The sequence below is a fragment of the Xylocopa sonorina genome, chromosome 12, assembly GCF_050948175.1.
Source record: "Xylocopa sonorina isolate GNS202 chromosome 12, iyXylSono1_principal, whole genome shotgun sequence".
Classification (NCBI taxonomy): Eukaryota; Metazoa; Arthropoda; class Insecta; order Hymenoptera; family Apidae; genus Xylocopa; species Xylocopa sonorina.
The window spans coordinates 4,200,799-4,223,660 of NC_135204.1; the positions used below are offsets into that span (position 1 = coordinate 4,200,799).

The window sequence follows — 22,862 nt, forward strand, 5'->3', positions numbered from 1 at the left end:
TCTTTTACGGCCGCGGAAACCAGAGTGGCGCAGTCGAACGTCACCCTCGAGCATGCTGACTACGCAGACACTGTGGGTGGTGCTCTCGTGCACGTATAATGCCGCTCGTCTACGGGGTGTTGGTGAGTTGTGAATACGCGTTGATAAAACTGGTCGAAAGAGACAGAACTTCGACAGACATTCAACTCGTTCGCTCTGAGACCTCTCGATGTGTAGCTGCGCGATTATGCTTCGTACGCGGAGGGTGAGTTCGTGTAAGTTTTGCTGGGTGGTTCGAGTGTCTAGAGGGAGAGACAGAGAGGCTCGAATTATTCTCAACTTTTTAACTTCCCTCGCTTTCAGCTGCATTCTAGTTGCGCGTGTTTGGATTTTGTCTTTGGAGACTGATCAAACTTGTGAATGAGGATTGATAAAACTCGTTGAAAGGGACGGGACATTTACTTATCTGGTTCAGCCGCGAACTTCTTTGGGCGACTGTGTAATCATATTTCGTGCATGGATGTTTGTTCGTATTAATTTGCAGGATGAATTGAGGTAGGGAGATGGAGAAGTTTGTACGGTTTTGCACTATTTATTGGTGCACCTTTTGGTTTAATGCTGGTTGTATTTTGTATTAATTTTATTTGCTGAAGTTGAGGGAATTTAGTGATAGGATGGCAAAGTTGAAAGCCCTTGAACTGTACAATTTATAAACGTTTTAATTTAAATATTTAAATTTCTAAAGTAGTGTTTGAAATTTTTGGAAAAATAAAACTTTCAAACGATCTATTCAAATCTTCTTGGTTTGTACAATTTTTAATATTACTGTAATTTTATTTCGCGTTTCTGTATTACTCGAAACTGACTTTATGTAAAAAGACTTCTGAACCAACTTCGCGTTTCACTTTGTATCTTCACAGTTCTACTTTTTTCTATTTCTAAATCCGTAACGTTCATTAAAAGAAACGCAAAAAAATTGTTCGTTTATGGTGTACTCGATTCTTTTATATTTTGCACTGAACTTTCGCAAAGTAAAGTTCTCTCGCACCTTCTAAAAATATCTTTAATTAAATAATGAACGTTTTAAGAGGTATTTGAAATTTTTAGCTTCCAAGTTATCTTTTCCCCATCGTTTGCCTATCCTTTCACATTGTATAGTCTGTTATGCAAATGTACGTAATATTAGCTGATCTTACGAAAACCTTCGTTCTAATTATTAAAGAAATAGCATCAGCCAGCTGAGAACCTCTAAACATAAAATTAATACATTAATCATACGAAATATTGTTATAATATATGCATATCATACTGATTATAAAGTACAAACAAGTAATAATAAAATGTGGCTTTTAAGACATTAGAAAACCAAATTGTTGGCGCAATATTCGCCACTACCAATAATGAGCAAATTTTGTATATATTATTTTATAGTTATAAAGAAATTGAAGAAAAAAATTAAGATAAATCAACGCAAATCAAAAATAATTATGAACATAGCAAATCATATAAAAAATAATAATTAGAGAGATTTATTGTATTTCTTCCTTCTGTCGCCAACATACATACGAAACTGTACTTTTCAGCAGAATTTTTAGAAAAACTTGTTGAAAATAAAAAAAGAGTCATGAAATGTGTAGATCGTACAGAATTATGGAAATTCAGTGCGTATTTATGGTACCTAAGACTGGAATATGCAGTGCCATAGGTTTTTATAAAAAAGGATTATGCTCAAAACGTGCATAGAGAATCGTAGTAATAAAATGTGAAATTTTTATATTTCCTTAATAGAAACAATTAATCCCCTCGTTATCGCTAAGAAGATAATTCAATGTAATATTATACATTAAATTAATAAACGAAGAAAATAATTTGAGTGAATAAAAACACGTGATACCTTATTTTAATTCCAAGAATTTTTATATAAGCAATACGACTTGTAATATTAATCCCATTTAAGATATTAATAGTGTTCATTTTATCTTCCAATATAAAGATTGTTAATTCCTTCTTCCCTTAGCAATTTTACGTTCCTCTGTTTAGCACAGATAAAAAATGCATTTCGAAAATATCTGGCAGGACGAGTACATCATTTACCTGATAATCCGCAATGTTAGATATCATTTTTATAACAAAGCTGTTATCACCAGACCACTAACCAGGTTTATCATCAACGGGAAAAAATGTAAAGTGCACAGCTGATCATTAATCTTGATGTCTATACTTCTCTCTTTTATAAATGTAATTCACATATTTGAAAAGAAAAAGTAAAGAAAGATAGAAACGAAAGGAATTCGTAGAAGTAAGGGATCCTCTTAGAAATAAAGAATTTCTAAATGCCATGCTATTGCGAACAAAAATGAAATTTTTAAACATTTGTAACTTCTCTTTATTTAGAAATTAAAGAAAATATTTAAGGAGCAAAATCGCAATATACAGGGCGGCGCAGTAACTATTAGCACCTCAGATATCTTCGAAACTATAAGTTTCACAGAAATTTTTGTTAATATAAAATTGCATTGTACTTCATGTTACAGGTCATTGAACTCGTCTTAAGATTCTCTATCGTATTAGGGAAGAAAAAATATACCAATTCATTAAAAAAAATGAATGTGACCTTGAAATGTCCTACGTACCTCCACTTACAAAAAAACTATTCTCGCCAACGGATGGGCCTCTTCGTACTGTGCAATTTTATATCAGCAAAAATTCCTGTGAGACTTATAGTTTCGGAGATATTTGTGATACTAATAGTTACTGCCTCACCCTGTATACAGAAACGTAATTCTGTTTGGTTATTTATTCTTTGCATGCAAAATAAAAACCGGACCGTTTTGCACCAAGTCAACCACGAAAAATCTGCACTTTAAATGGTGAATTTTTTTAGTCCCATATTTTTCCTGTTATATAGAAAACATAAACCAATTCGTGACAAGGTAAAACTGACAACGACGACAACAATTTGAGATTTTACATTGACAAGTTCGATTGAATTTGATATAAATTATAACTGGTGAAAAAAATTTTATGTTTATGTGCATAAAATAGAATCAGGTCTTTACCTTTTTACTTAATTTGTAATTAAAGACCATAACATTTCTAGTTAAATGTACAGATTGTATCAAAAATCGTGGTACAACCTAAAATAGAATGATTTCTCGCGTGAAAATAAGTGACAAATTTTGTATACGAGAGCTTGTTGTCGAGAAAATCGATGGTGAAGTTCCGTCAAGTACATATCATCACTTATCTATCAGAGTGGCAACGATTAGGAAATTGCTGTGTGTTGAGACTGTCGAGTGAAGCTACAGCATAAAAGCATAACCACTACCAGCACTTACTACATGAAACATGTGCGTTGTACTTACTGTTACTGGATACCAAAATTAAAAATATAGAAAAAAGGAACATTAAATATTATAAACTCAATTTAAAAATATTTTGACACGAGAATGAGGAATTACATTTTGCTATGATACTTACAACAAGTTACGGGAGTATACGTATTAATCTTTAATAATAAAGATTGTAAAATGTTTATCAGTAAGAATATTAACTCTATCTTATCTAAAATTATAACATTGTTTTCTGAATAATAACAACTTATTGTAATGTAAATGAAAATTGAATTAAATTTATTGTAATCGCAGAAAAGTATTGGTCTGTGTTGTAGTTGTGTCTGTGTGAGGAATCAAAGTATCTTTAGACTCTTTGTGACCTTTTCAGCAATGTCGAAGTTGGTAATATAAAATATAAAATGCACGGTTGATCATTAAACTTGATACCCTATCTTTTTCTCTTCTATAAATGTAATTGATATATTTTTAAAAAGGATGGAAATATTCTTTTCTAAATGGCAAGCTGTTGTAAGGAAAAGTAAGATTTTTAAATATTGTCTAACTTTTCTATCGCCAACACAAAATTCCTTTAATTATAAATTAAAAGAAAATTTTAATTCATCTAAAAGCGATCCATCACATCCTGACTCATCGTGCAGAATAATGCCTTATTGAGATCTTATGTACCTGAAGAATCGTAAACTTGATCACTTCCTACACACTCTGTATTATAGCGACATAAATTTAAATTGCTAATTGAATATCATTCTGCAAAAAATATGCTGTTTAACAAATACATTTGGTACATGGAAGATAAAAATCACGCAAAAATTACGATTCATTTTTATATAATTTATTCTTCATGTTACAGAATAAACTTTTTATACAGAGTGTGCAATTTGAAGCTATGAATTTACATTTCATCCTAAATAGCAACGTGTAACAAAATAAAGGAATTGTTTAATTCATTTATAGAATTTCGTTATAGTCTTTCTCTATATTTAAAAATCGGACCAAAATCCACTGAAATCTTTCTTTTTGCGACGACGACAACCTGGTACCACTCGAGGCAACTGATTCTACTGCTAAATTACTAAATCTTAATGCAAATTAAATATTATTACTCCTGATCTAAAGTGATACTCCAGCAAAAATCTAGACACTAGTACTTTTATACCAAAGACGTTTTAACTACGATGTTTCAAATTGCCAATAATAACTAAAAAAAAAACTAAAACAAAAAAACTAAACAAACTAAACAAAAAACTAAAACTACAAAAACAATTAGTTTACAATTGTGAGACCGTTCGCAGTACAAAAAGTACTTTCATTTTTTGATTAAATATATAATTAGGTTAACATGGATTTAGACTTATTCTCATAGACGGGCGTACTTCATAACGAACGTCTAATTATAACACTAAACCCTTTATGCTGGTGAGTGTCAATACTCAATTTCTGAGAAGTTCGTATAAGCAGAATCGAAACAATCCGGCACGTACGAAAGTTTCATGGCGAAAAGCCTGTTCATTATACGTTCTCCTCGTTCAATCGAAACTTTAATCATATATCGGCAGAAAGTAATCCTCATTGTTTCTGCGGTATTCCATTTAAGTCGAAAAATATTGGATCATGGACGCTCGACGAATTAAAGTTCCACGGTCGATCAGCGAGGACGAATGGTGTCGAAAATTGTTTCTCCTGATTAATTATAATTAAATTATAAAAATGTAATTCGAATACGAAAGCAACTGTCACTGGAGAGCCATCAATAAATTATACGAAAAATATCTCTCACCTTTTAACGTATTGATGAATGGCAAATAACAGAAATGAATCCAATGTACTAAAAATGGACGAAAACACGAAGAACTCGATGCACAAACCGATACTCCATTTGTCTAAGTCAGAAAAGCTATTTAGCAAAGTGATTACACGAGCAGTTTTTGCATACGCGTTTAAATATACATAATGATCGATTTGTTAATGTTAAAAACCTTATTTTAATAGTAATACTTTTAATCAAACTTTCCATCTTAATTGGGGCTGTCACTCTTTTGTCTGAGAATTTAGAATTTCTTTTTGATTTATCTACAAACGTAGAAAGAGCCGGGGTAACACATTGTTAGACTTAAAATAACCCGACAGCATTGGACACAATGTTTTAGTATCAAATATTATTCTTTGGTAGATAATTTTTAACCCCCACGGAATGTCCCCCAACTTTTTCTGATTAATAGGTAATCGATATAGCACATAAAGGATGTCCGGCAGAACTGGGACAAGCTGTATTCGAAACAGAAAAAATATTATAAAACAATATTAAATAATATAATAGTATGAAACACGTAAGGAATAAATTTTCAAGAGTATAAGGCTGGGAATTATTTTTAATTTAGAACAAGTCCTTTTTGTTTTAAAATAAGTAAAATTAATAAGCCATTTTTTCTACAACATATATATAATAATAATAGTAATATATATAATAATTATCATTTGAACAAACGATTTTTTTAATTTATCAATCATATCATAAAAAAAAATAAAGTGTTTTAAGTCTTTTATGAAAATAATATAAATGTAATAATGATAATTCATTCCAATCTCACAATAAATATTTTTCATTTAATTTAACTGACCAACACCGATTGGTAATCGATTTATCAATAATCTGGTGTTTAACCAATTTATCAATTGTAGTAAAAAGAATTCATTCAATACAGATGCAATAAGAATTACAATCGATATAAAAGCATTATGCTGCAATAGTATAAATTCGCCAATGTATCGATGACAATTACTCAATTATTCAACCGAATAGAACCAAGTTCCATAATGAAATCTGTATTTTCGTTTCTTTGTACGTGACTGGAATATCTGAATATTCCACCAGCCAGACACTTACGTGCTTTTATCGGTTTAAAGATTACGCTTGACGCGACTGAAATATTAAAAAAAAAATCCTTAAAGCGAGCTGAACCCCTGACAAATCTTTCGCTCTGGGTGTCCACAGATACCGCGTTTCCCGTTATTAACCCAAGTCGTTCTGAAAATCGATAATGAGCTTCGTTAGCAGTAACGAATTTGTCAACTTTTATTCCTGCCCTCGATAATAAATCTACTTCGATTGAACGTATTTGTATCATTGCACGTGCCTACTTGGACGTTCTAAAATTAAAACATGTTAAATTCTGGATACAACAATAATCTATTAGTAACGAAGGAATATTTAACGGCAAAATACCTACTATCACGCAACATCGATTTTCAATGCCCGTAATCCGATTAAAGGCACTAAAAATAACAAGACGTACATGTTTTATCGAGTCTGTAATTTTAAAAATGTGCGATTATTTCATAACAAACTGAATCGTGGTTTTAATGAAGGATGAAAACGTGTGATGATGATGCATTCGATGTACAGGGTGACCGAAAAGGGTATCGACGTTTTGTTTGACTGCTCACTGCGAAATGCCAAACTGCAACAGCCGTGGCGAGAGTGGATTATAAAGCAGTACAAAGAATTTTAGTTACAATGAAGCCCTTCACCGAAATAATTCAGTAATTCTGCATACAACGCAACGAACATCATAAGTTTCCATCGTCTGTACATTCCTTTCTTATAAATGATCACAGAAATTTCAAGTTTTTTTATTTATACACAAATTATAGTGCAGATATCTTTTTTTGGTCACCCTGCACAATAATTTTTATAAAATTGTACACTTACAGCTGGATTCTTTTCTACATAATTAACTTTTAAATGATTTTTTTTAACACTTTTCTTTAATACATTCACCATGTAAAATGAGATTCGTATATACTTTGACAAAATTGTTATTTTGAAATACGAATGTACGAATTTAGACGATGTTTTATTGAAAATACTGTACTTTACCAATGGATGATTAACAAATACTTTAAACTTTCAAAAGCTATTATTATCACAGCGATGACATTTAATCATAACAATAAAAATAATGTGGGAATTGAAAAGTCAATTTTATTTTTAATTAAAGACAATAAACATTCGATTCAAATACTCATTCCTTCATTTCTCACAGTACCTGCAGTAATATACTCGTTCAATTATGTTTTTAATGAAATTGATAATGTATTTATATATCGTTCAAATTTGTAGAATAAAGTGAAATGTAATAATGAAGTGATCGAAACGTGTTCAGCTGGTAAAACTATGTTGAGAATACACGAGAAGTGATATTATTATACGATATGGTAGCAACAAGTGTAATCATGTGTACATTGCCCGTACGAAGCGAAACGAATATTATAATGGGACACATGGTATATTCTCACGGTTTATTGGATACTTGATCGGTTTATCGGTTGCACTCGCAGTTAAAAGGTAGTTCCTAATGATTCGATTCGTTTTCAAGCGTGAACAGAAAGGTGTGCGCTAAAACATCGTGGATAGGTGTATTACCTTGTTTTTTTAGTTCAATTAGTTCAGTCATCCATGGAAGAAATTTTAAGAGATGAGTAACTTTGGAAGTCCACCAAATAAGCTTACACTAATGATAAAAAATTATAAAGCAGTGAGAGAGGTGACGAATCCTGCGTGGCTGCTCGTGGACACCATCTTTGTAGGATCTTTGTTCTGTTTACGTTGTGCTTATATTTCCAAGGACGAAGAAGGATCATCAATTGGCCCTGGTTAGCTTAGTGGTTGAAATAATCTTCGTTAAATCCTTTTTCTTCTATTCCTATTTCTTTATTCTAATTTATGGGTTCTTATTTTATATTTTGATCACTCATTATTTTATTCAAGCTGTCCATATTTAATTTGTATAAATTATAAGTTTATTGTTCTTTCAAATTGTTATAATAGAAAAAATGGAATATGTATATTTGGATTATGGAATATGTATACAAGCAAACAATTTTAGAAAATCGAAAAACATCGAATCTTTTGCGCGTTTTAAAAATCTAGGATATTTTGACACAGAAAAATGTTTCTTTGCGATATCAAAATATAATTAAGAAAAAGCTACAAATTTAAAATTATGTGAGAAGTGCCTTCGACGCTGGGAAATTAGACAAACTAAGCTAGATTTTAAAGTCGCGGAATAAAACGCATTACCAGGAAAGAGTACTAGTACCTTCCATTAAATCTTCATAAAACCAATATCGAATGAACTGTGTCACATAAACTATAAATTTTACGACGGTATTATGACGGTGTGTACAGACAATCTCTTCGATTCTGGCGCCTCTTAAGATATTAACACAAGCACAAGTCGGTGATCGTCCAGTAGAAAATGACTCTATTTTAATGAGACCATGTCTGACTGGAGACGGCGTTTCAGAGTAAATGGCATTAAGTCCCATAACACTTATGGGCTATGACGCTTATGGAACTAAAAAATGAAATCTTCTAAAATGATAAATCTCACGTGCATTCTATATCTCATCTGTAATAATAAATGGTATCCTACACCAAATTTTTAATGAGTTACCAATATACTACAATGTCGATAAATTGGTTACCTATTTACCACTATAAAGCCAGCTTAGTGCAAGCTATTGGGCACCTAACTTCGAAATGATTGGGTGCCTACAGATCGTCCGTGTTCCCTACCCAACCGACTGTAGGTTTGAGCTATAGATTTGAATCAAAGGGACTACTTGTATACATGTTTCTATAGTCTGTTCAACGAGACGTTCGTAATATTCTAGATAAGTAATAACCATTGTCATTGTTATTATGCAAACGTCACAAATTATGTCAATTCCAGCACAAAGCAATCCTCAGGATTCGAAGGACATTTTAGGAGTGTCACCTAGTAATAAATTTGGGAATTAATACTGTATTTGATACCCCTTTCCAATATACATTGGCACTAGCGATGCTCATAAGCGTTTACAAGCTAGTGGAACTGGAAATTCCTATGGTGTTGTGGGCGTTGTGGGCGCAAGTGAAAGGCAGATTTAGTCGCACTACTTAGGGAAAGTGATTCACGCCAGCGAAAGTTATTCATGCCTCTTTTATGAAAATAAATCTACGTGGACAACTCGAAATCTAGGGCGTAAACCAAATAGCATTTAATTTGTACTAACTAAAATTCTTATAGTGACCTACATATGTATCTTTGAAAAATCAACTAAACGCTACCGATCCTTCGTTGTACCTTGACTTCTGCCTGGAAGGGAATCAATGGAACCCTTTCCTTTGTGCCAGACATTTTTTATAACGCTGAAACCGCACCATGAAACTCTCAGCTCGAGTTATTTCATTATATTTTTAAATAATATAAGTAACATCAAGCTTACTTTATGCATAAGAAAAAAGGTGACTTTGAGTTAAAAATTCTCATTTTCTTAGCTTTCTGAATATTAATAATCCTTTGACATTAAAAATTTTCAGTACCAACCTTTTATCCACCGATAAGTACTAAACATATATGGGATATACTTGCGAAATAAATTATTATTTTATTGTAATAAAATTAATTCAAATAAATGTCTGTTCATACGTACAAAAATTATAAATAAACAAAGTAACAGGACGACTTTATTCAATTGAATAAAGATCATTTTAGTTTTGTAATAGTACACAGAGAATAGTTTTCAAACCAATTTAAGCATCAAAGTTATATTTCAAATTACCTATTCCGTACCAAAAAAGAAACAAAAAGAAATGTATACCCTTTCATTGTTTGACGTAACGTATTCTTAATTTATAAGCATAGTTTATAAACTCGTCTACCCCATTTAAATATAACTAAAACAAATATAAAAATCGTCACAAAAAACTTACTCCTTTAACAATAGAAATCTAATTTCTACTTCACACGATCAAGACAATGCCGTATTGTGATTGGTTTTAGAATCACAATGGAAATGACATCGGTAATGCAGTGTCCTGTATAACAAAATGGTGAAGAACGAATCCCAATAATGAGTAAATAAAATTATATAGTATCTTTGTGTTCACCATTTAAATATATAATTATACAGACACGTTTCGTTCTGATGTGATATAACATAACCCACTGGGAACTAATGTGACTCTGTTTACATACAGTTAAATGTAAACGTTCAAGAATTTAGAACAGTGTTTTATAATGTTTACATTGTTGGGTGAAGTAAACTTATGGACTTTCGACGACAATATTAATATAAAAAGTACAGATTTTGGTGCATTTCGGTGAGACACAGACTAATCCATTCATACTATAAATTATATTAGTACCTAAGTATATTTAGAAAACTGATTAGTATAGGATATTTGCCAGCCTCTAAAATATTGTAATAATTTTACAAATAAATAAATTTATTTGCACAGCATCTTTTTATTAACATGACAAAGACAAATCTCTTGTAATGTTCTTATAGATATCATGATAAAAGAATTGATAGTTTACACGAGGAAGGGAAACGATCCTATTGCCAGAAACGTGGTATGGTATACGTACCGACCAATAAAAAGGGAAATAAATTAAAAGATTCTATCAAATACTTAGAGGTAAAATTGGTTCAATAGTTTACGGAAGAAAATAAAGATGAAAGTCAAAATTTTGCTATCAGTGATAATTATTCTGCATTTTTTAAATCTCAAGGGAGAATTTTTATTATACATATTTTTGAACTTCTTTTTATAGGAACAACTGAAAGATAATTCCATAATATATTGTCAATGGTACGATGATTGTGTTTTACAGTTGATGTTAAGCAATGCCTTATTAATACAAATACAAATTAACATCGCTACTGGCGATATTTATAAAATAACTTTTGATAAATATCTCATAGGAAAACTGTTAGAGCACATATCAGATGGTAATTATTTAATTTTACTTGGTATACAAATGATCAGACAGAGGGAAAAATGACAATAGTCCCTCATTGTTGCCTTATAAACTAATTATTTGTGAATATATAGATTCATTAACATGTTTTAAAGGAAAGAATCTTTTATCCAATGATAATGTATCTTAAGACCCATATATGAAGTCATTGTTTCAATGGAAAATACAAAAAATTACCGTTTATTTTTCCTTCTAACATTTCATTTATGTGTACGTTAATTTACTGTATATCTTTAAAAAATTCAAACGTTTCATTACTTATATTTATAGTGATAATTACTAAAAATTATGTATTATGCACTTATAATGATAACCAAGTAACTGTTGTGCATTTTACAAGATCGAAAAGACATATTTTTGATAAAATCAGTAGACTTGAACCAAAATTATCTACTATTGATTTGTTTGGCCCAAATGGCCGTAGATTGGATAAGAGAGTGCAAACAAATAAATGCGGCGATTTGGTGAGTACAATTAAGTGGTGAAAGAAACTATTTTTATACAAACACTTTTTGTCCTCACTCCATAAAATTTATTTAATCATTTTTATTTAAATTTTTAACACACACACACAAACAAACTTGAAAATCGTAGATATTAATCTGGTGGAAATCTACAATGAATGAAGTTTATCCTTGGAGTCCTGCTGTAAAAGAACACGATCGTGCTAACATACATCTTTATCGTTTAATAGGGTATAAAATTAATCTTTCTAGATATTCTCCAATATTATAATTTTATATTAAATTTCATTTCCTACATAATACACATTCATAGTCCATTAAGTCTAAAAATAAATTCAAGTCCCCTAACAACAAGTTTAAAACATATGACACTCTTAAATCTTGAAAAGGATAAGAATTCGAGTCTGTTGAATGTACAACATAAGAATACATTTTCATGCTGGACTGTGAATGTGTTAATATTTAATGAAAATGTTGCTTTTTTTACATAATAGATTTAATTTATATACAATGTATTTTTATTTTCAGAGTAAAATTAGAATTAATTTGTTATATACGTAGCGAATTTGATCCCTTATGTATAATGTTTGATGCATGTAATGATAATATTATTCATTCTATAGAACAGAAAGTATCGAGAAAGGTAATAGTAATGTATTACTTACTATTACGATTACAATAAAATCTCGATTTTGAAACCATCAATTAATGTTTGACATCATAAATATGATTTAGGGAGAAGTAACCATAGAATGGCGTACATATGAAGTTTCACAACAAGATAAGCTTCAAAGAATAGCAATGATTTCTGTACCATTACCAACGCATACAAGTTGTGTAAAATTTTCACCAACCCAGGAATTGTTATTATTATGTTGTATAGATGGTTCTATTATAATTTATGATCAAACTAGAGCTACTACCATCAGTGTAAAAGCAGCTTTTGTAAGTTAAACCTGTACATAACATTTAATATAAAAAATTAATTCTTGAGATATACAAAATAATATATAAATTTTTAAGATACCGACATTGGCATCATGGCATAACGATGGAATAATATTCGTTGTTGGAAATGACAAAGGTCAGTTTCAACATTTTGACATTGGTTTATCATGCATTAAAAGTCAAACGTTATGCGAAGAAGCAGTACAAGCCAACATTCTTGATTTGTCCTCATATTTTAGGTATTACTTTAAATTTACTTATTTATGAATACTGACATAACTGCAATATATTTATATTTATTTTCTATTATATGTGTATACATATATTTGTATGTATATATATATAGAATTCAACCAGCATTACTCCGTATGGAATGGAACAAAAAGAATGATCTGAACTGTTACATTGATTTACATAATTATGGAAACTCTTTATTATTATTAATTTTTCAACGGTATGACATTATAAGCTCTTTTAATGAAATGACAAGTAAAAAATATTAATATAATGCATTGATAGAGGACCTGTAGGTGTCATAAAAATGTTGGAAGGAAATTCTTTTACTGGTGATGTACTAGTAAAAAGATATTTATCATTATCACAAGTTGAACAAGCAACATCGTTACTATTGTCTATGAACTGGGATACTCATCCTCGTGCATGTATGCATGCACTAAATCAGATTGTAAATTATCTGTTTAAATTGCCATTAACAACAGAACGTGAAAGTAAGATATATGTTTGCAATTTAATTGAGTTACTTGGGAGGAAAAATAGTATAAGTGATAAAATCTTTTATTTAAAAAGCTGACTAAAATCGAAGTTTAACAGAATGATTCTTGTTGATAAAATATGGATGTGTGTAGCTTGTGCTACATGCTAGCTACAGCTTCTAATGATTCAAAATAGGTTATGTATGGACAGTCTTCTCGAAATTAATGACTTCATTCAACACTTGACTTATTAAAGTGACGATACTGAATAGTACTATTAGTCAATTAGCTTTACATCTTCTCTCTAGCATCTGAAAGCTAGAGGGAAAATTGAAAAAGAAAATGCATTTGTACTTTTTTTCCACTAAGCTTCTCAATTAGTTTAGTCCATATAATGTAAAGAATTTGATGTTCTATAGACCTTATACAGAATGCATTGGGTAGTTTTCATGTGCCTGTTAAACCAATAAGTCAAGCAATTGAGGAAGAATATGGAGATGAAATAAGAGATCTAACAAGACGATTTTTTCATCATTTGTTAAGGTATCATACATATTTTTACTTCTCAAGAAAGTCTGTACAACAGTACAGTAATGGAAACCTAATCCTGGATATTATAGGTATCATATGTTTGAAAAAGCCTTTAGGCTTGCTATTGATCTAAACGATCATGATCTTTTTATGGATATACATTTTTATGCATTAGTTGTAAATGATACAGCAATGGCAACTGCAGCAAAAGAAAATGCTGAACGTATATTAAGTAGATCAAACAGTTGCAGTAGTTCACGTAAGAATCAATTAGATATATTTACAGATAATTTTGTTTCATAGAAAATATTAAAAATATTAACAATTTTCAGATTCCACATGTTCTAGAGCATCCTGTTCATTGTGCTCTGATTCAATAAGTGACAAAGGAGAAGAATCATGTAGCGATGAAAGTGAAAATTCCTCAAAGGAAAATCAAAGTGATGTAAAAGAGTCGAAAAGTCACAGCTATAAGAAAGAATCCAACAGCCAAATCCCACCCTTACCAGTACTCCATTCACATCCTCTTAATAAAAATCTAATATCCACATCATTCACTGACGTTTCACCTGGTGATAAAACTGATTGTAAATTAGAATCACGGTCTTTTAGTATACCCACTAGTATACCCCCTCTTGCTACAACTTCTTTCAATCATTCATCACATCTTCCACTATCAAATACATTTTTCACATCAACATCCTTTAACAAACCGCTATATAAAACTCATACAAATCCAACGATGATATGTACAATGACTTCTACTAATAATTCACAGTCTTTCAATAATATTTCTGATGATTTAATGACAACTTCCTTTGGAAGTGTATCCTTAGATGAACCAAAAACAGGAATATCTAGTAGAATTAACGAGAACTCTGTAGACACTACATTAAACAAAGTTCTCCGTGGTGAAATACAATTCCCTCTTGACAATGTGCCTAATGATGCAATAGCAACAAATTTAGTCGAAGAGAATAGTTTTATGTCTACACCTTTTAACAATCCAACGTATGAATCAGTTACGTCAGATGTTTCTTCTGATTTATTAAGATCTTCATTAGATAACATAGATAACAACATTATGTCAACATCTTTTAGCACACTAGGTACAGACATTTCAAATTCATATGATAATGCTTTTAATGACTTAGTGACCACTAAATCCGACTCAAACACAGTTCTATCACCAAAGTGTATAAAACCATTTGTTGCGATGAATGACTTTTCATCTAAAACTCTCCCCGATTCTGCCATAACAAATAAATTATCATCTACCTTTCACAATAACCATAGTAATCTTGCATCTACTTCATTTAATTATCTTGAAAATCAAGCACAGGATTCTTGTAATAACAGTTTAAAAAGCTTTAATAACGAAGATCATCATAACATTGCGAAATCGCAAGCTTTCCTAGGGAAAAAACAAGTAGATTTTAATATTCCACCACCTCCATCTTTAACAAATTCATTTACGAATTATTTTCAAAGTCTTCCAAAAAAAAATATTCCTCTATCTAGAAGTACGCCTGGATTAACAGACATTGATGAATCTATTAAAAAGTTTTCACCTATCAGGGCAAGAAATGTCAACTCACATTTATTGCAGAAACAAAATTCTACATCTAACATCTTACAAGACCATCAAAAATATGGCAATATTAAAGCTTCAAGATACAGACTTAATTACGATTTTGATTACATTTCGCTTCATGGAAGTTGTGATAACATTGATGTGCATTCCTCTAGTAATAATATGAAACTAGGTAGTTCACAATTTTCTTCTACATATGGTGTACAAAATAGATTCGACAGTAGGCATTCAAAATTAGTATTATCACAAAACAGTACAAATGCTAATATTAGCAAAGAATCTAAGGTTTCTTCCAATATTCCACCTCTGCCCGTTATATCAACTCCTACCTCTAGCTCTATGTCCTGTTCTCCTTTCTCGACATTCACAGATACAACGTTAGCAACAAGTGAAAAACCAAAGGTTAAATTTTCAGATACAGTAACGCACATATTGGTACCTGGTACGGTAAGCATTATTATTACATATAAACAGAGTTCATGTAAGAACAAATAGAGTTCAGTAGTCAATGAAAAGTAATTTTATAGAAGTTACTATATTAACTATTTAAAAGAATAATTTGTTAAATCTATGATATTAAGATAATGTATATGACATTATCAAAGATGCACATAGCAGTGAAAGTGTCGAAATACAGAAATGTGCTTATATTTTGTCATGTTTAATAGGGTCAATCACATAAGCAAAAGCGTTCCACAATTACTCAAGTGCATTTAACTGACCCTAAACGTGAATTAGAAGAAAGTCTACCATTGTGCCTTGGAAACGAAGATTATCTTAAAGATTTTCAACCATTACCAAGTGAGTAATAATGTTTGATAAAAAAAAAAATAAGGAAGGAGAAACAATAAGAATCCGGTTTCTCTAGATTTTAATTGTGCATTTTATACCTAATCTATGATGAAGAATTAAATATTGATTAAACTTTCAAAAAATTTAACTTGAAAGATATGAAATAAGAAAAGAAAAGCAAAATCTACCTACTATATTATTTGATTATACTAAGTTTATATTTATTTCTTTTAAATTTGTATCTTTATAAAATTTAAGTTTATTAGCTCTTGACAAAAATCTTGGATCAAAGGATTTCTTAATGAATATATATTGTCTGTAAGAGTAATAAATCTTTACTTCAACTACATGCAATTAGCTTCAAACATATAACATGTTTTGTAGAAGAAGATATCAGTGACAAAGTAAAAGATTCCTCAAGACCAGAAGAAGGTTCCAAAATAAAAGTTGTACACTTTGGACTGTTATAAAATAAGGTTTAAATTTGTATACAAAAAAAGGAAACATATACATATATACGTATATGCACAAGACTGTATTTACATATATTTAAAATTTATGTAAGGACATGCATACTTTTATATTGTACATAATTTTTATATACAATAAAATTTGTTTTTAGATTGCATTAATAGGTCATGTTTATGTGTCATAAATTACAAATTTCTAGATTTGTTACATAGTTTATACAAGAGAAAAATTTGTTCATATTATAACAGTAAACAATTATTTGCCTGTTATTACATAAATTAGTAACTATTTTAAACATATTTTCGTTTATATTTACTAAAGATGTTACTTTGATCTGCTTTCATATATTGCATTTAATTCATCTTTCAAGTCAAGTAACTCTTTATTTGGTATTATACGTAGCTTTTGTATCGAAGGATCATAATTATCTATGTGTAAAGTAACTCCTTCGGGTAAGGTTGCTTCTAATATTCTAATAAGAATTGGGCACTTTATGGAAGACACATTTGATATTAGCATATCTCTCTCATAAATTTTTAAATTATATTCAGTGTCAGTTACAGAAGTTCCTTTCTTAAATCTTTTGATCTTATATTCTTTATGTGGAAAAGCAAAGCTACAAAAATAAACAAAGATATGATTAAGATAGAAATATACTATTGAGCTTTTGGAAATCGTATTCATTTAGACAAATTATACCAATGTTCTACAAGCATTGTAACTGCCTATCAAGTGTGTACCTTGTAATAATTCATCAGACCTACCAGTGTTCTGAGTTACTAAATAAAAAAATTCAACTACTTGTAAAATGTTGGCACAATTTCCCAAAAGAATAGGGTTCATAATCAAAAGTCCCAATAATTACAAATGCATGGTACTAAACTACAAAAGCTTTGAACCCATGATCGTAAATAAAAAAATATTAGCCTCAAATTGGCGATTCTGACACTAACATATCGACTTCCATAACTACTGTCCTACACTGCAATATATGTTTTCTTTTATCATTTCAACATTATAGTTACAAGTTAGATATCTGGCACTATTTTGATAAACATTTACATATTTAATAATTGTGTGAGAACCACAGTAAATCTGAAAGACCTCGGTATGACATTTGACTGTTCAAAAAATAGCGTCAATTCAAGATTAATACATCTTTTAGATTAGAGAAAAATTACTATAATGTTACCTGTCATCAATTTTAAAATCCAATACTCTGGCTAATTTATGAATGAATGATTGGTAACTTTCAAGTAAAGGATACTTATATCCTCTAAGCTGTATGTTTAAAACAGGATACACTGGTATTTCTAATTCCTTTTGCTATAACAGTAAAAATAAGTTAATGTTGCGACATCGCACGACGCGTGTAGTTTTATCAATAATTAATGATATTATGACGGTAACCTTTAAATATGGTGGCTCATATATACCGTAAAACCTGACTGCTTTTTTAAATATTAAACAACGGTAATGTGTTGTGACCTGTACATAAAATTTGATTATATTACTCTTTTTAGTAAACAATACGATTTCACTTAGTATATTACTAAATTTACGTAACCTTATTCCTCTAAAGAATAACATACCTGCTTGAGAACATTTAACACCATTTTGTACTAAATAGAATTACTGTTTAAGATTGTTATTCAATCTTTCAGTAAAAATGATTATTATTATTATCGTCTTAAATCGAACAAAGTATCATATCTAAACACATGTAACATGTATGCGGTAACCACCTAAGTATATCACACACGCGCAAAAATCTATAATATAATTAATACATTTGTGCAATTATTTTTTGGAGAAAAACTTATGTCATCGTAAAAAATTGGAAATAATTTTTGAATCGTTTGTTATTCAGAAATTTGTACAAGAACTTAATGCTGATTATGAACCCTCCTATAACACGGATCTTATATGTATATGGAGCAAAAATTACAACCATCCTATAATACGATACTTTTATATTTCATTTTTTTTGTCTCTTTCATTTTTTTTTATAAGTTCCTAAATTCAATAATTGTAATTAGAAAAATGTAGATATAAGTATATTGATTGCCTTTTGTATTTATAAAATTTTATTACGTAACATAGCGCTCTAAGAATACAGTTTTCATAAAATGCAGAAAGTATCAACCTGATTTATCGTGAATAGTTATGTACAGGTGTGACATGTATCTATGTATTGCTTGTACAATGATTAGTCGATATATAGTTGTAACGCTACCACAGAGTGCTCTGTGTTGCTACTATGAAGTACTTTGCGCTGCTGCACTATAGCTAGCCGTGGTACTCTGTCAAGTTCGGAAAGTATAACACGTCCCAGATGTGTCTCCTGTAGTTTTCATACATGTAACACATGCGATACGTAAGAATAATTTAAATACAAACTCGATCGGATGTACAAATGTATTGTGCAAATAAAAAATGGACATCGAAACTGAGAATGTTATAAATCTAGTATTTTCAAACGGCATCCCAGGTAATTTAGTTTCATTTTTTATACTAAATAACAAATTTGCTTTCCAGGTTTTTGTAAACTAGAGATGTAGATTACGAATGTTTATACACATATAGGAAATTTAAATGTTGAAAAAAAGATACTATGCATGATATGTATAAACATACAAATTATCCGCAACATAATGCATATATAATATTTAGAGCGTGTAACCAATCTTTGTTTAAACTACACTTTTCTAATTGAGTTTGTAAAAGTTTGAATTTATATGGATATCTGCTCTCTAATTATTATGTTTGTATTGATTTTTCAAATGGTTTCATTTTTGTGTTTATATTTAATTTTATAATATATTTACGTATATTGTTTGTTATATTTTTTTTATAGAATCATGGAAGGAAAATCCAGATTTTTATCAATACTTATCAAAACTCGGTGGTTATGATGTTGATCAACTTAGTAAGTTATCTTCATAATTAACTATTTTTTAAATAGGAATAATCCTTTACGTGGAGACAAAATATTAGATGTTGAAATTGCTTTTAGGTAAAGAACCTGATCATTTGGAGGATGAGAAAAATTCAGTACTGCAAACAACACAAGAGCTAGTGTTTGCGAATTATAAAACTTTCATTCAAACTGCGGAAAGCTCCAGGGAAATATTTAAGCAAGTAATAAAGTGACAGACTTTATATAATAATAATATACAGTGTAATGAAATCACAATAGAGTCTTTTATATCGGCAATATGTATTGTAAGTAATAAGTAGAACTTACTAAAGTAATAGTAAGTAATAAGTGCTTTAGTAAACGAATTTTTTGATAATATAGCAAATTCTTTTCGATACTAAATTTTACTTATTTAAGTAGAAATCACAAAAATTAAGTTTGTTTAACTTAAATATGTGTAAACCACATATCCTTTTAATTGCTAATTTCCTGTTGAACATAAGAAAGTTCAGATATTAGAATAAATGGATATTAGAGGCTCTATTGTGTTATTGATATATAAGTTGCAATAAAACAAATCGTACGTCCAAACAGAGAATGATTCAATATGTAGAAATTAGCTTGAAATATAGAATATTTTTTTATGCTTTGAAGTTAACTTTTATTTAATAAATGTATTAAAACCTAAAGATATAGTCAACTCCACGTATATTATAAATGTATCTCTAAATTCAAAATTTCTGGGAAAACTAAATCTCGTATGTGGAAGAATTTTATTGTATATTTTTTTATATAGTAAAGATACTAATAAAAGCACATTATTGTAATTTTAAGTTTAACGAGACAGAAAATCGACTTGATGGACTTGTACAAAAAATACCCAAGTTTGTAGAAAAGTGCCAATCATTTTGTGATACATCAAAAGACATAAATACACATAGAAGAATAAATAGTTTAACGTTAACGAGAAATGCGGAATTACTTGAAGTACTTGAAATGCCTCAACTGATGGAGTCATGTTTAAGAAGCAATCAGTACAATGAAGCGTTAGAGTTATCTCAGTACGCACGTCAATTGGGAACTAAACATGGAGATATTCCAATCATATCGGTACGTTTCTGATGCGTCTAATAAATGTAATGAAAAATATATCTCATTTTATTTATTAACAATTTAGTCCATAGTGGCAGAAATTGAGAGTAGTTGGTCAGGAATGGTAGGACAAGTTGTCGGTTCATTAAGAGGAGATTTGCCACTTGCAAGATGTTTACAACTTGTTGGATTGTTGCGATCAATGGATGCTTTTACTGAACCAGAGTTACGTATTAAATTTCTTCAAGCACGTGATAGTTGGCTTCAAAGTCTTTTGAGTGCTATACCTAAAGATGATCGTAAGTTGATTTTGTATAAAATACCAAATTGTTACATAAGTAATGCATATTTTAGTGATATGTATTGATTAAGATATGTATTACTTATGGAATTTAATATTATTATATACAGTTTAATAATATATAGCTATTTTTAGCTAATCTTCATATCACAAAAACAATAGAGTTATCTAGGATACATTTGTTTAACATAATAACGCAGTACAAAGCTATGTTTAATGATGATGAGTTAATAATACCAGGAAGAGATCCAACTGTAAATGAATGTGCTATATTTTATCACTGGATTGAAGAAAAGGTATATTGAAGATTTATATTTTATGAAAATATACTCTTAATATAATCTAATTATTTCTTCTAGATATCTCAATTTTTAACGACTTTAGAACAAGATTTACCCGGTGTTACATCGATAGATTCCATTTTGGGCCAGTGTACATATTTTGGTTTGTCATTTGGTAGAGTAGGTGCTGATTTTACTGGTCGAATGTCTGATATATTTGTACGTGTTATTCGTGAAAAATTTGAGTCCAGTATACGCAAAACAACAAAAAAGTTTGAGAAGGATATGGAATCTTTTACATTAATTAATAAGACACAAAAGCCTAATATTAAAATGACAACTACAATTAAATCAGTAAGTCTTTATATAAGTTTTAAATGTTTAAATGTAAACATATAATGTAAAAATCCAAATCACTTTGAACACATTTTGATACATATACCGGGATAATGAAAAATTATTTTTTCTTAGGAAAATCCTCCAGAGCAATTAGTGGAATTTTATCCTCTAGCTGAATATTGTAATGGTCTTATATCAACTTTTAATGAAATAAGGCTTTGTTCGCCAGTAGCACTATCTGTTTTTTGTACAAAAATTTTACAGGAGTCCCTGTACAATGTAGCAAAATCGATATTACACTTTTATAAACAAGAACAGCAAGTAAGTTAATAGTTACAATTTATATTTCTCCAATTGTTTACTTATAAATTACATGTATTTATTTTATAGGCTTTCGCAGCTTCAGAAAGAGAAAATATGCTCAGATTTATAGAGTGTTTAAGCGAACAATTACTTCCTTATGTACAGTATTGTATTCATGCTATATTCCCTCCAAATCAAAGTGCAATTCATCTAGGCATTTCAGAAAATTTGTTACAAACAGAGGTACATAAAGATTATCTTTTTATTAAAATGTAACTGTTTTACCTTCGATTTCAAATAATGCTTTTAACTTGATACATGACTATTTCTACATGTATTATATATACATGTATATCTTTTGAAGATACATGTAAAATACGTATATTTTTTATAGGGAATAACGTATTTAAACAGAGCTATTATTCTGGAACCCCTAGCTGCTTTATTACCCTTTCCGAAGACACTATCAGTTTCTAATGTACAATCATTAGGTTTGCAAAGAGCTACTACCTCTAACACAGCTTCCTTATCTGAAAATGCAGAAACAGATACAGCTATTGCTCAATTGGAGAAATTACAAGTATCCGAATCATCTTCAACTATAGAACAAAATACCACATCTATTGATTCAGAAGAGAAAAAGCCTCTTATAATGGAAGATACTAAAACCGTAATAAATAACACAACTGAAGATAGTGTAAGTCAAAATAGGTAATTGTAAATTTTTATCGATTTTGTTATATGTCATTGTATGGAAAAATCTTGTAAATAAAATATTAATTTTTTAAATTAACTATAACTATATTTATAGATGTAACAATAGCTTCTTCCTTTCGCGATCCTTTTACAGAAACTCCTGTTTCATTATTTTGAATAAAATATAAGAAAGCCAATGTTTCTTTCTTTTTTTCTTTTTCTCTAGAAGACGAAACAAGAGTAAGAAGTAATTTAAAAATAAAAAGTACAAGTC

General features: G+C 29.9%; 3 protein-coding genes across 5 annotated transcripts; 2 read left to right on the plus strand and 1 right to left on the minus strand.

Moving 5' to 3' along the window:
• Positions 1 to 10,110: 10,110 nt before the first annotated feature.
• Positions 10,111 to 16,811, plus strand: Frtz (WD repeat-containing and planar cell polarity effector protein fritz). 3 transcript variants are annotated; one of them, XM_076905431.1, is made up of 16 exons: positions 10,111 to 10,236; positions 10,360 to 10,482; positions 10,671 to 10,800; positions 10,937 to 11,114; positions 11,414 to 11,607; positions 11,738 to 11,838; positions 12,136 to 12,250; positions 12,343 to 12,552; positions 12,631 to 12,794; positions 12,902 to 13,009; positions 13,075 to 13,283; positions 13,688 to 13,811; positions 13,889 to 14,058; positions 14,132 to 15,840; positions 16,062 to 16,194; positions 16,570 to 16,811. In XM_076905431.1, the coding sequence occupies exons 2-16, from the start codon at positions 10,400 to 10,402 to the stop codon at positions 16,653 to 16,655; spliced, it is 3,714 nt and encodes a 1,237-aa protein (XP_076761546.1). In that variant the 5' UTR covers positions 10,111 to 10,236; positions 10,360 to 10,399; the 3' UTR covers positions 16,656 to 16,811. The 3 variants fall into 3 exon arrangements, with proteins under 3 accessions (XP_076761546.1, XP_076761545.1, XP_076761547.1); XM_076905430.1 differs by having other exon boundaries at positions 10,157 to 10,482; XM_076905432.1 differs by lacking the exons at positions 10,111 to 10,236; positions 10,360 to 10,482; positions 10,671 to 10,800; positions 10,937 to 11,114; positions 11,738 to 11,838 and having other exon boundaries at positions 11,483 to 11,607.
• Positions 16,710 to 18,525, minus strand: Mrpl48 (mitochondrial ribosomal protein L48). The gene is made up of 4 exons (XM_076905433.1): positions 18,249 to 18,525; positions 18,067 to 18,144; positions 17,849 to 17,982; positions 16,710 to 17,272 (listed from the first exon to the last, which is right to left on the minus strand). The coding sequence occupies exons 1-4, from the start codon at positions 18,270 to 18,272 to the stop codon at positions 16,981 to 16,983; spliced, it is 528 nt and encodes a 175-aa protein (XP_076761548.1). The 5' UTR covers positions 18,273 to 18,525; the 3' UTR covers positions 16,710 to 16,980.
• A 364-nt stretch (positions 18,526 to 18,889) lies between these two features.
• On the plus strand, positions 18,890 to 22,685 carry Cog8 (conserved oligomeric Golgi complex subunit 8). The gene is made up of 10 exons (XM_076905684.1): positions 18,890 to 19,147; positions 19,514 to 19,585; positions 19,673 to 19,797; positions 20,411 to 20,686; positions 20,754 to 20,967; positions 21,105 to 21,265; positions 21,329 to 21,604; positions 21,722 to 21,910; positions 21,980 to 22,135; positions 22,287 to 22,685. Exons 1-10 carry the CDS (start codon positions 19,093 to 19,095, stop codon positions 22,605 to 22,607), a joined length of 1,845 nt encoding a protein of 614 aa, XP_076761799.1. The 5' UTR covers positions 18,890 to 19,092; the 3' UTR covers positions 22,608 to 22,685.
• Positions 22,686 to 22,862: the final 177 nt, after the last annotated feature.

Coding starts and splice junctions, on each gene's coding strand:
- Frtz (XM_076905431.1), top strand. CDS start 10,400: ATGTTTACATTGTTGGGTGAAGTAAACTTATGGACTTTCGACGACAAT. Junction 12,553..12,630: donor TCAGTGTAAAAGCAGCTTTT/GTAAGTTAAACC, acceptor TAAATTTTTAAG/ATACCGACATTGGCATCATG. Junction 12,795..12,901: donor GATTTGTCCTCATATTTTAG/GTATTACTTTAA, acceptor ATATATATATAG/AATTCAACCAGCATTACTCC.
- Mrpl48 (XM_076905433.1), bottom strand. CDS start 18,272: ATGGTGTTAAATGTTCTCAAGCAG. Junction 18,145..18,248: donor TGTTAAATGTTCTCAAGCAG/GTATGTTATTCT, acceptor TTTTATGTACAG/GTCACAACACATTACCGTTG. Junction 17,983..18,066: donor ATGAGCCACCATATTTAAAG/GTTACCGTCATA, acceptor TTACTGTTATAG/CAAAAGGAATTAGAAATACC.
- Cog8 (XM_076905684.1), top strand. CDS start 19,093: ATGGACATCGAAACTGAGAATGTTATAAATCTAGTATTTTCAAACGGC. Junction 20,968..21,104: donor TGCTATACCTAAAGATGATC/GTAAGTTGATTT, acceptor AGCTATTTTTAG/CTAATCTTCATATCACAAAA. Junction 21,911..21,979: donor TTTATAAACAAGAACAGCAA/GTAAGTTAATAG, acceptor TTTATTTTATAG/GCTTTCGCAGCTTCAGAAAG.